General features: G+C 49.1%; 1 protein-coding gene across 1 annotated transcript in view; it reads right to left on the bottom strand.

The window, feature by feature from the left end:
* Spns3 (sphingolipid transporter 3 (putative)) overlaps positions 1-17348 on the bottom strand; it is a 53352-nt gene that overhangs the window by 32610 nt on the left and 3394 nt on the right. Inside the window, exons 2-8 of the mRNA XM_005349622.3 lie at positions 17081-17146; positions 12822-12958; positions 11396-11547; positions 10729-10795; positions 9463-9611; positions 8809-8961; positions 2328-2517 (exon numbers count right to left, since the gene is read on the bottom strand). Of these exons, the coding sequence (XP_005349679.1) occupies positions 2328-2517; positions 8809-8961; positions 9463-9611; positions 10729-10795; positions 11396-11547; positions 12822-12958; positions 17081-17146 (914 nt within the window). The remainder of the gene's footprint in view (positions 1-2327; positions 2518-8808; positions 8962-9462; positions 9612-10728; positions 10796-11395; positions 11548-12821; positions 12959-17080; positions 17147-17348) is intronic.

Here is a 17348-nt window from a genome sequence, read left to right as displayed (position 1 = left end):
GGGAGGGAGGGAGGGAGGAAGGAAGGAAGGAAGGAAGGAAGGAAGGAAGGAAGGAAGGAAAAAGCAAGCTGAACAAGCCATAAGGAGCAAGCCAGGAAATAGCACCCCTCCATCAGCACCTGTCCTGAGGTTCCTGCTCTGAGTTCCTGCCCTGACTTCCTTCCACAATAAACTGTGATGTGAAAGTGTTAAATGAAATAAACCTTTTCTTCCCCTGTTTGCTTTTGGCCACAGTGTTTTATCACAGCAATAGAAACCCCAAGACATCCCCTGAAGAGGGCACAGGTGCATCCTAAGGCCTCGGCCACAGAAAAGGAAGCATCTTCCACCGACTGCCAGCCAGTGTGTCCAGGAGCAGGCTCCACATCGGGCCTGGAGCATTTACTTTTTTTCTTTTCTTTTTAAAAATTTACATATTTATTTTATGAGTATGGGTATTTTGTCTGCATGTATGTATATCATGTGTGTGCTGATGGCCTAGGAGGCCAAATCCTCTGTATGTAGAGTTACAGGTTGTTATAAGCCACCATATGGGTGCTGGGAGTAGGAGGACCCAGGTACTCTGGAATAATAGTGAGTGCTCTTAACAGTGAACCTTCTCTCCAGCCCCCTCTTCTTCTTTCTTTGAACATTTGTGTGAGTGTGTATGTTTGTGTATGTATGTGTGTGTGTGCGTGTGCGAGAGAGAGAGAGAGAGAGAGAGAGAGAGAGAGAGAGAGAGAGAGAGAGAGAGAACCTCTCCATCTACCATGGGGTTTACAAAGATCAAACTCAGGTCACTTGGCAGCAAGTATCCTTACCCACTAAGCCATTTCATCAGCCCGCCCCCAGGGAATTTCTCAAAAGAGATCTTTTCTTGGCAGGCAGTAGTGGTGTGTACATCTTCAATCCCAGCACTCAGAAGGCAGAGGCAGGTGGATCTCTATGAGTTGGATGCCAGCCTGGTTTACAGAGAGAGTTTCAGGAAAGCCGGGTGAAAAATAAAAAGAAAGAAAAGTTTTCTTAGATAAGGACAGAAAGGGACAGGCAGGACACCTGCTAAGTTTAGGTCCTCTTAGACTAAAGCCACCTCAAGGCCTCCTCTGTGCTCGCCAACTCCTGTTAGCTGGCACTAGGAAGTATGGTCTCTAGGGACTGAGTCCCCTTGGGGAAGTCTTAGGGTGAAGTGCAAGAGAGAGCAGAGTACAGAATGGGGAAGGAGAGAGACCAGGTAAGTCGGAAGGACAGCATTCAGGGGAGTCATGAAGGTCATGGGTGTGCACTACGGTGAACTGCTAGAGAGGCCACATCGGCCTTAAGGAATTAAGCAAGGTCGGGGCCCACTCCAAATCTCCAGAAGTGTTCCCAACCTTAGCATCTGGGCAACTGTCACTCAGAAGGGAATGACAGAAAACAACGCCTTCCCAGGTAGCCCTTGTCCATTTTCTGCCATCCTTCACCTGCTCAGCCCAGCAGGAGTCAGAATCGTGGGAAGGGGTGGTACCCATGACAAAGGACAGAAATGCGACATGGAACCTGGGCACACCATGGGTCCCCTCATCCCAGGGCAATTTTCTGTGCCTGGATAACAGCCTTATTCAGAGGCAGAGCAGAAGCTGTGATTTAAGTGGAACCAGACTTTTTAGTCCTTGAATGTGACTGGCCATAACAAGACAGTCACCAGGACCGCGGCAGGGGAGAGGGGGCACAACAGTAAAACCACAACCAATTTACTGAGTTCAGCCAGCTCAGTGGACCTGATGCCTATGGACAAGAGTGCAAAGCTGGTTCTGTCCTCCTAGAAACAGCAAGTCCTTCCCACTTGGCGGGACAGGTAGGAGGGTGGCAACAGTGAATAGTGACAGGATGCTTGACAATCTGGGGACACTTCAGAGGAGTGAATAATGACTGTGGGAAGAGAAAGATTTCCGACAGAAGAGGAACAGACACAAGCAAAATGTAGACCCCTAGGCAGAATATGGGACACAGGAGAGACTAGAATGGAATGCTGGCCATAACTGTCTTTCCAGCAAGGTCTGCACCAGCCATGACCAACCTTTCTCATCTGGAACTTGGGGGGCATTCCCTCTGCCTCCCCAGGTTCACAGCACACCCTGGGACAGGTAAACATTCCTACCCTACCCTACCCAGACAACCAACCAGTAGGCCAGAGAGACTCACTCCTCAGCCAAAAGGGGACTGCAATCAAATCTAGTCCCGCCTCTTTTGGGGCAGTTCTCAGAGACCAGGCTGGAAGAGATGACCCGTACAATGAACACAAATTCAGAGCTTAGTGTGCACCTGCATCCTCAAGGGTTTCCCACGCACTCCCAGGGGCCCTCACTTACATAGGAGGCCAGGAGGGTCCTTGAGGCCAAGATGAGAGCCAGGTAGAGGCAGGGAGCTGCAGCAAACAGACTGGAAGCGCAGATGAGGGGCTCAGCCCTGGGGTTCACCTTTTTGTACCTCCTCGAGGCCTCCGCCCCCAGGATGACACCAATAATGCCAGTTGCGACCGTCAGTGCCCCAAAAATCAGGCTGATGGGAAAAGACAGAGAGAACCTGGTCAGACCTGCATCCTATCCCTGCCTCCAGGGTCAGGCTACCTGACCCAGTTACACCATCTGGTACCAGCAGGAGGCAAGCCCAGAGCTGCAGCTGGAAAGCTAAGGACCCTTACTGTGTAGAAACCTCCACCCAGGCACATCCACGGCGACCTCTGTCTCACCGCTCCAAAAGCCCCACTCAGAAATTTTAACTCTGGGGCCCCACCCATCCTCAATGCTTAGATGATGGCACACATTCACCTCTTTTTTGTTGTTGTTCATTTTGTTTTGGTGGTGGTGGGGTTTGTTGTTTGGTTTTCTTCTTTCTTTTTTTTTTTTTTTTTTTTTTTTTTTTAAGATAGGCTCTTGTCATGCCTTGGCTGGCCTGAATCTCACTATGTAGACAAGGCTGGCCTCTAGCTCACAGAGATCCACCTATCTTTGCCTCCCCAGTGCTGGTATCAAAGGCAGGCGCCACCACACCTACACATTCCCCTCTTGAATCTCACCCATCTTCACACTGGCTCTGTATATCTCCCAAGCAGCCCCCAATAGCACACCTTTCCCACCCATTCTTGTACACACTTCAACCCCATAGGCTTTGACAGAGATTATCTCTCTACACAGATCGTCAGAAAGCACTTCTTCCTCCTCCATGACCTTATTTTTATGTGTGCATGTAGTACCAATGGTGGTCAGAGGAGGCATCAGGTCCCCTGAAGATGAAGTGACAGGAAATTGTGAGTCGCCACACGGGTGCTGGGAACACAGCCCCAGGTCCTCTGCAAGAGCAGCCAGTGCTCTAACCACTGAGCCTCCTCTCCAGTCCCAGAAAGTGCTTCTAAAGACACGATTGACTATGTTCCTAACCACACTTTGTCCAAATCCTCCATCAGCTCTCAAATACCCAGAGATCAGGTCCCAGCTCCCTGAACCTCAAGTCCCAGCTCTGCTCTTTTTTTTTTTTTTTAAGATTTATTTATTTATTATGTACACAGTGTTCAGCCTCCATGTATGCCTGCAGGTCAGAAGAGGGCACCAGACCTCATTACAGATGGTTGTGAGCCACCATGTGGTTGCTGGGAATTGAACTCAGGACCTCCGGAAGAGCAGTCAGTGCTCTTAACCTCTGAGCCATCTCTCCAGCCCCCAGCTCTGCTCTTCTTATCCTCAACTCTGCAAACCCCACGTACTTCCATTTCTTCCTTTGGGACACTCTGCAGTAGTTTTCTTGTTTCCTTGCTTGCTGTATTCTCAGCTTTCCAAATTCCTGCTCTGCCCACGTGACTCTCACAAATACTCCCTCCCAGGGGACACCATCCACTGTGCTCACGCTGTCTACTTTATTTCCATTGGTCCCTGTAGCACTATCTACCATCCATACCTTGCAGATTTCTGAAAAGCCAATGTCCAGATTTGGTTTCTCTCCTGTCCTCTGTGTTGGGAGCCCAGAACATAAATGACACATGTTAAACAAACAAACTCTTGCAAGACTAGGAAAGGTGAAGGGCAGTATCAGACAGCTGCTGGATACAGAGACAGGATCTGCACAGACAGACAGACACCATCACCCCACTGCTCCTTTTAAAGGACTTTCAAGGCCTCACTGAGACAGTGACCGGTGTGGACTCTGACAACCAAATCTAACCAGGCTCTTCAAGCCCCTCCGTGGCACTCTGGTGTCCTCTCTACAAACCCCTGCCAACATATGGCCCCATGGGACTGGCCCTGTTGACCAGTGTGGCCTCCTCTCTCAGACCCTCATTACACAAATGACAGTTCTCTGTGCCAGTCTCATGATTTCTGGCCAGCCTCTGTGGCCCCAAAAAACACCTGTCTCCCCAGCCATGTCCCCTCTCAGACACAAAAATCGCAGACTTGTGTGAGATGGCCAGGGCCCAACTGTTATCCCCATGAGAGCTGAGGAGAGTGGCTCAGTCAGTTCAGTGCTTTGCCTCTCAAGCACGAAGACCTGAGTTCAATTCCTTGCATCAGCATAAATGTCGAACATGATGATGTCATGCTTTCATAATCTCAGGCTTGCGAAAGCAGAGATGGACAGATCAGTCAGGCTCTCTGGCCAGCCTGCCCAGCCTAAAAATCAAGTGGACAGCTCCTGAGATGTGACACTGACTTCTACACACACACACACACACACACACACACACACACACACACACACACACTCAACAAATGTGACATGTGGGTTGGCTCTCTTGCCAGGAGAAAATACGCCTCAGCCCCTAAGACCTTCAAGTACCACCCCCAACGCAAGATCCCAAGGGGCTCCTATAAACTCTACAGCAGTCCAGACTCCATCTGCACACACCCCGAGATAGGACTTCTACTCCCTGCCATGCTGCAACTTCCTCTGGGCCACTTCAGCTTCAGGGTTGGAAGCTCTCCCGTGGCTGCACAGGAAGCTTCCTCCTGGTGTTACTTAATTTTTTTAGTCAACTTGTCACAAACTGGAGTCCTATGTGCAAGTGGAGGTCAGAGAAGAACTTTCAGGAACCTCAGTTGAGGAGAGACCTCAGTCAGATGGTCAAGTCTGTGAGGCCTTTCCTTTCTTGCTTTTTTCCAAGACAGGGTCTCACTATGTAGCTCTGGCTACATAGTGTCCTAGAACTTACTATGCAGACCAGGCTGGCCTCAAAGTCACACAGATTTACCTTCCAAGTGCCAGAATTAAAGGCATGCACCACCACTCCTGACTTATTTATTTATTTATTTGTATGTGTATGTGTGTATACGTGCACTGGTAACCATAGAAGTCAGAAGAGGGTGCTGGATCCCCTGAGACTGGACTTTAGGACAGTTGTGAGCTGTCCTGTAGGTGCTGGTAACAAAATCCAGATTCTCTGCAAGAGCAAGCAAGTGTTCTAAAAAAGAAGGAAAGAAAGAAAGAAAGAGAGAGAGAGAGAGAAAGAAAGAAAGAAAGAAAGAAAGAAAGAAAGAAAGAAAGAAAGAAAGAAAGAAAGAAAGAACGAACCGAGACATCTCTCCGGCCTCTGGCGTTTTCTTGACTAAGGATTGCTGGGGGAAGGAACTGGACCACCCCAAGCAGGTGATCCTGGAGAGCAAGCCAGTAAAGAGCAGTCCTGCACGGCTCTGCTTCAGTTCCTCCCCCACCCCATTCCTGCCTGCATTCCTGCCCTAAGCTACCTCAGTGGTGGCCTGTTACACGGAAGTGGAGGACGAGGAAATGAACACTTCTTCCTCCAAGCTGCTTTTGGTCATGGTGTTTATCACAGCGACAGAAAGCAAGCTAGGACACCACCTCTCTCTCACTGCCTCTGGGGCTGATCCTAACCAAGGGGTTGTAGTAGCCCCAACATGAGGACTTTCTACTGCTCTTCCCTAGGCTAAAACCTCACAAAATATTCCAATCTCTGGAACCTTCTAGGGAAAACCACACTTTGCGGATATTCAGAACCCTCATATTGCCTGGAATGACTGCCCTCCCTTAGCCCTGCTCATAGTCACTTCTGTGCTCACTGGGGGACCTCCAGTCCAGAAATAAAAGGATCGTGTCATGTGACTTTGAAAGCAAAGGTTAGAGAGATATAGCCAAGGAATGCTATCAGCCTATAAGGACCTAGGACAGGCAAAGGTTCCACAGAACTCCAAGGGAACGTGACCCTGCAGACACCACACCTTGATTTGTGATGGCTGGAAGTGTAGGCCTCCAAACTCAGGACAAAACTCATTTCTCCACTTTGGTGTTTTGTTTTGTTTTGGTTTGTTTTGGTTTGGTTTTTCGAGACAGGGTTTCTCTGTGTAGCCCTAGCTGTCCTAGAACTAGCTCTTGTAGACCAGGCTTCCCTCGAACTCACAGATATCCACCTGCCTCTGCCTCCCAAGTGCTGGGATTAAAGACATGTGCCACCACTGCCTGGCTAATATCCGGGTTTTTTAAATTGGGCTTTTTATTTTATTTTTCAGTACTGAGCAAGGGCATAACCCTTTTCTTTCTTTCTCCCCCTTCCTTTTTTTAGGTAGATTTTCATGTGGGTCAGCTATCAGGCTAGCCTCATACTCCCTATGTAGCTGAGGCTGACTTTGAACCTTATGTATATCATAAGCATGTGTATATGTATGTATGTTTGTATGTGTGTATGAGGTACCATAGTGTACAAGTGGAAGTCAAGGGAGTTGGTTCTCCCCTTCTACCATGTAGGTTTCCAGGGATCGAAAATCAGGTCACCAGTCTTGATGGCAAGGATCCACCCTTGAACTTCTGCGTCCTCGTGCCTCCTCCTCCCAGGTGATAGGATTAAGGGTGTGGGACACTATTCCGGACTTGTGCAATTCTAGGCTCAAATGCAGGGCCTCATGCACTCCAGGAAAGCTGCTACCTGAGTCACAGCCCCAGCCCACATTTCTGTGGTTTGAGACCAGTAAGTGTGTGGTCACTGACTTTTTCAAGCACAAGAAACAAATACGCCCCTCAGTTCTCAGACAGATGGTGTGAAGAGGCCGGAGAGTTGAAGCTGAGCAGAGACAACGGCTTCTATAAACAAGTATCAATACCTGCAGTGGGACTGAGTCTTCCGGGCTGTTTCCAGAAGCTGTCTCGGCCTCCAGAGAGCACAAGTGCACCAGCGGGGAACAAGGGCAAACTTCTCCACCTCTACGTGTTTATTCACAGGATTTTTTCTATATCCTAGACAGCTCTGCCAGCTGGTAGGGCAGGTTAACTGACAGCTGCTGTCTGCAGTGGCAACAGGACGTGGAGCTTCAGAACAACAGCTGCAGTGTTAGATAGATTTGAATCTTGGCTATTGCTTGGTAGTTGTGTGATCCTAGACAAGTCACTTAATCTGTGTGACCTTGCATCTCATTTGTAATTCAGAGACAGCATAAGTACCTTCCTAGGCAGGTTTTCTATGTAAAACAGTTGGCATGAGGCCTGAAGCAAACGTTTAAAGCTGGAGGTGGGGCTCATTGATAGAGCCCTTCACAAAAACCTGCTGGAGAGGCTGGGTGCGTGGCTCATCCGTAGACTATTTGCCTAGCGTTCGCCCCAAAGAACACTTGCTTAGAATGTGCAAGGCCTCGAGTTCAATCCCCAGAACTGCAAAATAAGTAAGTTTAATAAACATTGATGAGAAAGGGAAGAAAACTGGGGGCAGAGATAACACTGGGGCAGACGCACAGACATTCTGGAAATCACACAAGCTCCCTCTGGGCATCGGGGAGTAAAATTGAGGCAAAAAAGGAGGCTGGAGAAGAGAAAGTAGGTGTTGGTGAGACCAGCAGAGAACCAAGCAGAGGGGAGGCTGGGGATTTAGAAGCTCAAGGAGGGGATGGAGAGAAGCTCGATGGTTAAGAGCACTTTAGCTAGTGTTTAAGAACACTAGCTGCACTTGCAGAGGACCAGGTTTGATTCCCAGCACCCACATGGCAGCTCACAACCATCTGTAACTTCAGTGCTGGGGACCTGGTGCCCTCTTCTGGCCTCCTCAGGCACTGCATACATGTGGTGCACAGACGTACATGCTCGTTCAACACCAATATACATAAAATTTAATTTCACTTAATTTAAAAGTCCAAGAAATAAACAAGGCAAAATCAAAGAGGAAAAGAATACAGAAGAGAAAGCATGCTTTCAGAGAAGGGGGCAAGGAATTAGGGGCATCAAAGAGGAGGGGAGACAAGGGAGGTAGGCCTAGGAGATATTCTTGACTCCCATCAGGAGGTCACTGGAGTCTCTGGAGAATACGTCAAGAGGTGGTAGGGACAGTAGAGGAGCCCAACAGGGCCAGAAGACTGGTCAGGAGGAAATGAAATGATACCTCAACAACTCTCCTGGGAGTCTAGAAGCCCTGATGGGACAGAGAAGAAGTGAACACATCCTTGACATCCCTAAGCCAAATGCAAGAAGGAGCTTCTCAGTGACTTAGTTTGCAATCTGTAAAGTGGGGTGACCTCACAGAAGACACTTGGGGCACATTTGAAAGACAAGGAATCTATGACTCCTATCACCCCCTGAAGCTCCACAGAAGCCTCATATCCTCCCCCCTGGTGTCTTTGGAACCCCCGGAATAGCCACAAGAGTAAGAAGCCAAGGATTCCAGTACCCACAAGAACCAGCAGAGATGTCTGTACACATATGATAGCCAGCTCAGGTCAGAGCTGGAACCCTGACCTGCCGTGAGTGATCTGTGAAGATCAGCCATCTTCACAGATTGCCTGGAAAGATTAGCCTGGGCTCACAGCCTCCAGGGAACTGTCCCAGCAAGAGCCAGGAACCAGGCCAGTGCCCTCAGCCCCTCCTCACCTGTCCTGACTGCCACACTGTTCCTGGAAGCAGGGAAGCTGTAGGCCGTGGACCACGCGAGCTTCAAACAAAAACTTGGGTGCCCAGAAGCCCAAAGCTCCAGTCACAAAACCTATGGCCGTCACTCCGAGGGTTGAAAACACAAAACTCCAGCTGCAAGAGAAAGTGATAGGGCCGGGACTGAAAGGGCCTGACCAGTGCCCCAGGCATGCAGGATCCAGCCTCCCTAATGTCCCCAGCTATGCATGCCGCAGTGATTCATAAGGCCTGAGACCACAGTGAGGAGAGCCTGTCCTGCTTCTCTTCGAGACCTGGTAGGCACCTGGGCCAATGTAGCTCCCATGCAGTTTGAAGAGATGGACAATGAACTCACAACAGCCTTCCAGAAGCCTGGGGAAGCAGGTGGGGCTGGAGAAATATGACCACTGGATAAATGAACACAGCACAAGGCTAGAGCTCATGCAGCCTGCCCCACTCTCTGCCACATGCAGAGGGAACATAAGAGAGGGGCATCTCAGTAAGAGTGGAGCTCAGAAGAGGAAAAAGGCCATGAACACTGAGGCCATCCTAGCGGCAGAGAGACAGAGGTTGGAGTTGTTAGGCCGGGCAGAAGGGTTTCTTGAGACTTGCAACAGAGAGTGGGGACACACTTACTTTCTCCCCAAGTATCTGACGTCCTCACACCAACTGCTCCTCGGAGCCCTCACAGCCACTTCTTCCTGTTTCTCAGCTGCTCCTCGGGGTGGGTCTGGAACCAGCAGGATGAGCAGAACTAAGGCCACAGCATCCAAACAGGGCATGATCTAGGAAAGGAGGGCCAGGGAGCTCAGGGACAAATTCTACTGCAGCCTAGGGAGACAGGAGATGACCTGCCACAGTAGCTGAACTCTAGTCTAGCCTGGAGTCCCAGGTGCTGGTTATATAGAGCTGGCCCCAACACTTGCCCTCGCCCTTATAGAGTTAGGATAGACTCTCTTGCCAGTGTGGTTACCTTGACACCCAATTAACACCCCCCTCCTCAGTACAAACTGTCCCCCACTGGCACCAGGGAGCCTAAGGTAGTCGAAAATGGAAACTCAGACCACGGAGTGTTCACAAGCCCTTTTCCTGGCTCACACTTCCAGGTGCCACACCAATCCCACCCTGCCTTCCTCTCCTGGCACCCCTGTCCACAGGACATGAATCTCACTGCCTACCCTGGGGCAGCTTCAAACAGTTCAGACCACGAGAAGGCTCCTGTTCAAAGCAAGTCAGGCCGGCTTCCTCGCAGCCTCTTCCCGCCCCAGGCTTCTATCTCTGCTTTCCATGACAGTTCAGCAGAGATCTGCATGCAGGACCAAGCCCCAGCACCCTTGGCCACCCAGTTTCTGTCTCTTCTGAGTGGTCCGTATCCTTGTTCTTTTTTAGACTGGCTTCGAACTCACAGAGATCCACCTGCCTCCCAAGTGCTGGGATTAAGGGCATTCTCCACCAGTCAAATTCTTATTCTAATGAGAGCCACTGGCCAGCAGAGTCTCCCAGGTTATGTTCCCAGTTGTCCTGACTCCACTACCAAGTCACCCCAGATGGCAGTCCTTAGGGATGCTCTGTGCCTGGCCTCGCCCAGAAATTTACCAGTCCTTGTCCAAATAATCCTTAAGAGTCCATTGGTAGCCTTAACTTTTACAGCAAGGGAAGCTGAGGCCCCAAACAGGAAGGCAATTTTCCTGAGGACACACAGCCAGCAAACTGAGCAGCTGAGATTTAACCCCAAGGTCACAATTTCCACAGTCCATATTCCCCATGAGGCCCCAATCACCAGCATCCCAACACCCCACATGGCGCCAGGTACTATGCCAAGCGGCTAAGGCCACAGAAGACTGGAAAGTCCCAGCCAACCCAGGGGGCAAAGCAGAGGGATAAAAAGGAAGTGGAACTCACACGGAGGGCCCAACGCCAGTTCCCTGTCAGCTCCGCCACAACTGACCCCAGCACGTAGCCCAAACCACTGCAACAGTGGAGTAAAAGAGAGGGCAGTGAGGGGTGGAAGGCGGGGCCCGAGCCAGTCTGACTGCAGGGAACTGGCTCCCCTGCCCAGGGAGACAGTTCTCTGAGCCTCAGAGCCCATTCCCTGAGAAAGGGCCAGTTTTACGCCACCCTTGATCAGAACCCTAGTGACCTCTGGTTTCTAGCCCAGGCCCTGTGCCATTCCCTCCATATAAGGAGTGGCATAACCCACCACCAACCCCGCCTCTGCTTGAGTCAGGCAGGTTCAGGAAATGAGGGTCAGAGCTCAGGGGCCTGGCTGCAGGGCTACAAAGCACACTTCCTCACTGGTCTCCCAAGGCTACCCTCCCCATTGGGCCACACTGCCTCGTCTCACCCCTTCCTGGAACTTAATTCCCTCCCCACTAGCTCATTGAGCGGCAGCGTTTTCATCACTACAGCCAAGAAGGCAGGCTCAGAAAGAGAGATGCAGTGATGAGGAAGGAAGAAGCAATGATGGGATTCAGACCCAGCCCTCCTGGTTTGATCTCTCCTACCCCCAGCGCAGCCCCTGTTCTGATTCCTTCAGCCTCAGTTTACCTTTGGAGAATTGGATACCAACCTTCCGACCGGGATGAAGATGTAAAAGACAGCCAGTACACAGGTTCGCTGGTCCTTCACGAAGAGATCACCCAGGACGGTGGGTGCAATGGTGGAGTAGCTTGCTGCACCAGTGCCCACGACCCCCCGGGACAGGAAGAAGAGCCAGGAATACTGGATAAGCCGGCACAAGACCATGGTGAGATCCGGAAGTTTCCCATGGGACAAGGGGCCAGAGGATGAATCAGAAGGCCTAAAGGGATCTCATGACAAAGGCCCATAGGGAAGGAGGGAGAAACATTTCCAGGCTCCCAAACTCACATGTGTGGTCCTACTGGTGCTTATAGCCACTGCCTGCTCAGCAGAGAGTGAAAATCCTTGTTCTGGCTCTCTGCTAGCTGGGGCAGTTTCCCAAGACAGTACCTATTACACCAACCTCCCCCAACTCCCGCAAAGCCCCCCAAAAAGGGAAGTGAAGGGCCAGGAAGCCTCCTGTTAAGAAAGTTTAACGGTCCACTCTGGCCGTGGTGGCACACTTTAAACCCAGCACTTGGGAGGCAGAGGCAGGCAGATTTCTGTGAGTTTGAGAGGTCAACAAAGTGAGTTGTAAAACAGCCATCACTATATAGTGAGAAAACCTGTCTCGAAAAAATACAAACAAAAACAACAACAAAACACAGAGAAACTCTGTCCCCCCCCCCAAAAAAAAACCACATTGAAAAGGGGGCTGGAAAGATGGCTCAGCAGTTAAGAACACTGGTTGTTCTTCAAGAGGACCTGAGTTCAATTCTCAGCAACCACATGGTGGCTCACAACCAACTATAATGAGATCTGGCGCCCTCTTCTGGCCTGTAGGCTTACATGCCAGCAGCACACTATATGCATAATAAAGAAATAAATCTTTTAAAAAACCATTTAAAAAAAAAGAAGAGACAGGAAAAAGAAAAGAAAGAAAAATAAGCAAATCTGATGGGCCAGGTGGACATAGTGGTGCATGCCTTTGATTTCAGCACTTGGGAGGCAGACACACGCAGATTTCTGAGAGTTAAGACCAACCTCTTCTACATGAAGAGTCTAACCCAACCAGAGCTACAGAGTGAGAAACTGTTTCCAAAACAACAGCTGGGTGCATGCCTTTAGTTTCAGCACTCTGAAAGCAGAAGCAGGCAGATCTGTGAGTTCTAGGCCAGCCTGATCTACAAAGTAAGTTCCAGGACAGCCAGTGCTCTTATAGTGAGACCCTGTCTCAAAAAAATAAAAACAAAAACAACAAAACATGTCTAACAGCCTCCCTACTCAGGCTTAGAGGCTGTACCACAGCTCCCTCCAGGGCCCTGGCAGTACAGTCCCTGAGATGGCTTGGACCAGAAGGGAACTCTGAGGCAACTGGATCAGGAAGAAAGCAGATGGGGAAGGTCCCAGGGACTGGGCAGGGATGTAGGCCTTACCTGGTAGGAGATGAAGGAGCTGGAAAGGCCAGCCCCTGACCACAGCAGGATCCCAAAGCACAGTATGGCCTTGCGGCTGTGGCGGTCACCCAGATAGCCAAACACAGGCGCAGACACCAGCAGGCAGCCGATGAAGACTGGAGGAGACACACAAGGGACAGCCTGGATCCTCCAAGAGGGTGGCTGGGCAGACAGCCCTTCTGGCCCAGGGAAGAGGCCTGGCACAGATGCCACAAGCTGGCACCTTGGCAGTGGGCCCAGGGCAAGAAAAGGAAGAGATAAAAAGTTGAATCTTACTTTCCTGGTCCATTATACAACCCACAGCCCAGAGTGTACGACACTGAGCATGGACCAAATCTCAACTCTGATTTATGTTACTATATGGCCTCTGAACATCACCCCAGTCTTGGGAAGCTGACATCAGACAGCATAAAGGGAATGTAGAACCACCAACACAGAGTAGATGCTAGCCTTCTGGATTTGCAAGAACGCATGGCTTCTGTGAGCTTGGGTGTAGGTACTGATCTGACCTGTCCCTCATACACCTGCTGCTGGCAAAAGGAAAGGGAGGTCAGACCTTTGGACCAGCAGAGGAGGAATCTGAAACAAGCACATGGACTACAAACCAATGATGATGCGGGATGCTGGGGGAAGAACTGGGGTGCCTCAGCACACGTACTATTCTCCACACTGACACCTATGTCTAGACCAGGATCTCAGGTATCCGAGGCTGACCTTGAACTTGCTATGTAGCCGAGGAGAACCTTGAGCTTCTGATCCTCCTATCTCTACCTCCTGGCTGTTGGTGCTACAGGTGTGTGTCACCATACCCCATTTTTATGCAATGCAATAGAACCCAGGGCCTTGTGCATCCTACACAAGCACCTACTAAGGGGACTACAGCTACATCTGCATCAGGCCGGGCATGGTGCATGCTGAAATTACAGCACTCAGGAGGCTGAGACAAAAGGACCAGAGCTTCAGGGGAGCCTGGGTTACACAGCAAGACCTTGTCTCTAAAACACAAAGACAAGGGGCCAGCTGAGATGCCTCAGTGAGTAAAGGTAGTCCGAAGCCCTGAGGTTGATCCCCGGGACCTGCACCGTGAAAGGACAAAGTCAGCTCCTGAAAATTGTCCTCTGACTCCACACTCACATCGTGACTTACGTACACACACACACAAGCCCAAGAGTACACACACAGACACAACACTAAATGTAATAAAATGTTTCTTTTATTTTTTTTAAAACTTTCATTATTTTGTGTGTATGGTTGTTCTACCTGCATGTGTGTATGTGTACTTCATGTATACAATGCTCTCAGAGGCCAGAGAGGGGGTGGGATCCTCTGTAACTGAAGTTTCAGGTGGCTGTAAGGACACAGGATTCAACCCATGTCCTCTTGAAGAGCAACCAGTACTCATTTTTGGGTTGTTGGTTTGGTTTGGTTTTTCAAGACAGGGTTTTTCTGTGTAACAGCTCTGACATCCTGAAGCTCACTCTATAGACCAGGCTGGCTTTGAACTCACAGAGATCCTCCTGTCTCTGCCTCCCAAGGGCTGAAATTAAAGGCATGTGCCACCGCTGCCCAGTCCACCCAGTGCTCTTAACTGGTGAGTTACTGTTGCAGACTAAAACAATATTTGTAATAGCTAAAACTAAGCAAAGCACTTATTAGTGTTGTGTTTGCTCTTCTGTGAGAACAAAGACCTAGTTTTGGGTTTGCCCAGCTGGCTAGCACGTGGATAAACTAATGCACAATGTCTGTGTCTAAAATAAAATCTCCTCCTTCCTTGCAAGATGCTGAGTCCTGGCCTCCTAGTTGGTAAAGCTAGCAGGTAGATAATGAAGGCCTAAAAACCCCTCCCCTTTTACCTTATCCACTGTCAAAAGGCCAAGATTCAGGAGTGCTCTGTCTAAAACCTGGGACTCTACTTGTTGATCATAGATTACTGACATGTCCTTAGCCCAGTGAATGTCCAGCTCAGATCCCAGTCCCCCCACTCTCCCATGACCTGCTGTAGTACTAGGTTAAGCAATATGTAATTGTGGAAATTAGGCCACTTTTGACCTACAAAACCAACAATTTAATATGGTTCAACCTACTACTCCACAGAGAGTGATCTCCAGTGTTGACGGCGTTTAAAATTTTAATAGCTGCTGCCAAAACAGGGCTCCAAAAAGGCTATATCAATTTACACTGGCATAGAAGTGCATGTTAGAGCTCTTGCCACCAACTGATATGAGCTAGAATTTCAATTTTGTCTGTCTCATGAAAACACATGGTATCTCACTGAACAAATGGTCTCAGGTCCAGGTAACCTCTCTCTCCTTATGTACCTGAAACTTTGATTCTTCTTCCTGCCCCTACTTCCCAGGGATAACAACTATACCTACACCCAATGCTCTCCGTGATGTTTTATTTGTTTTCTTCTGTTCAAGACCGAGTCTCCCTGTGAGGCCTGTTTGACTTAGAGCACACTATGTAGGCCAGGCTAGCCTCCAACTCATAGAGATCTACGTGCTTCTGCCTCCTGAAGCATGTGTCACCAGTCCCAGTGTTAGCAAAATCTGTGTTGTTCCTTTCATTCCTTCTAGAACTATTTATTCCTTCATATGCTTTCAGTTGACATTTAAAACATTTTTATTATCTGTATAAAATCTATAGTCTCAGCTCTGGGAAGCCAGAAGCAGATGGATCAAGAGTTCAAGATCATTCTTGGCTACTTGATGGTTTCAGGGCCAGCCTGAGTTACATGAGGCCTTATAAATAAATAAATAAATAAATAAATAAATAAATAAATAAATAAATAAATGTTTTTGAGAGATGGATCAGAGTTAAGAGCACTTGTTCTTGCAGAGGATCCAAGTTCAGCTCCCAGCGTCCACAATCTGTTATCTGTTCCCAGCTCAGAACAATCTGTAACTCCAGTTCCAGAGGCTCTAGAGCCCTCTTCTGACCTCCAAAGGCACCAAGCATACACGTAGCACATATACACACATGCAAGCAGAACATTTGTACACATAGAATAATAAATATTTAAAAATAAATAAATCCAGGAATGGTGATATTCACCAATAATCCCAGCACTTGGGAGGCAGAGACAGAGGGACGTCTTTGAGTTTGAGGCCAGTCTGCTCTACACGGAGAGTTCCAGGCCAGTCAACGCTACGTAATGAAACCTTGTCTCGAAAAGCAAAACAAAATAGATATAAATATACTTTTAATAAAAATAAATAAGTAAAACCTTTGCCTAAGCTAAAATAGTTCAATAAGCATAACATCCACACTGACCTCTAACAGACTTCTCTCCTTTTTACCAGCCCCTAAGTAAAACACTGCAGCAATGGTTTTCATAGATCTGTGTTAGCTATACCAAGTCGTCTGGAGATGACCTGAATTTAGAGGAAGCTGTAGTAGGGAATCTGCAAACACTATGCCTTTTTTAAATTTTGAGACAAGGTCTCTGTACATAGTCTTGACTGACCTAGAACTCACTCTGTAGACAGGCTGGCCTGGAACTCACAGAGATCTACCTGCCTCCACCTCCTGAGTGCTAGGATTAAAGGCGTGCGCCGTTACACCCAGACATGCTTTTTTATTTTAAACAGGGTCTGTCTCACTATGTAATACTGGCTGTCTAAAACTCACTAAGTTCCAGACTGGCCTGGAACTCTTGGTCCTGGAACTGGTCGCCAGAAGATAGAGGGTAACTGGGGCAAGGGACAGGCTGCAGAGAGGACCCACAGTGTACATGTGGCATCATGTGACCATGTGTGTTCCTGTGCATGCACATAGGTATCACTTACCCAAGCTTACATGGAAGGTTAACCTATGTTTCATGGTCTCATAGACCAACCCCTTGGAATGGAGTGTGGTTGCGTCCCGATGCTGGATTAATAGATTCTCTGCGACCCAGAGCCCTTCTGAGCCCACCTGAGGCACAAGGTGCATCTGTCTACCTGTCTATGAGCCTGTTAGTCAGATTTCTCAGCTCTGTGAGAGAAAAGCACACACTGGGATTTCTGGCTTCTCTGTTTGGAATACTCAGCTGAGCTACAAGCAGGTTGGAAACTAGGAACACTCAGGAGCGTCCCCCAGTCTGTCTCCCTCAGTACATCCTGCAGCTGACTCCAGCTCCAGAGCCTGTTCAAGACCCAGCTCTCTCCTGTAGAAGATTAGGGTCTGGAACTGGCCACAGAACCCACCGCACTATAACAAAAGAGCCCTTGTTCCAGGGGCCAGAACTGGCTCCTTACCTGTCTGCAGCAAACCAGCATGGCTGTCACTGATGTTAAAATACTTCTGGACATCCAGTAACACTCCTAGGGACAGATAGACATCATTAATGGGAAGCAACCCACCTGGCTGCCCTCCCAGGCTGCTTGTTCTGAAATCAGGACAGGCCCAGATGGGCAGCACAGCACAGGACATGGCAGCTGGGCCCATAGTCCTCATCCCCACCGACCTGGACATTTTACAACCACACAGCAATAGCAGCAACAGCAACAAAAAAAAAAAAAAAAA

The sequence above is a fragment of the Microtus ochrogaster genome, chromosome 7 (genome assembly GCF_000317375.1).
Source record: "Microtus ochrogaster isolate Prairie Vole_2 chromosome 7, MicOch1.0, whole genome shotgun sequence".
Lineage (NCBI taxonomy): Eukaryota > Metazoa > Chordata > Mammalia > Rodentia > Cricetidae > Microtus > Microtus ochrogaster.
Note: the sequence above shows the minus strand (reverse complement) of the source record. Positions and strands in the feature narration are given on the sequence as shown.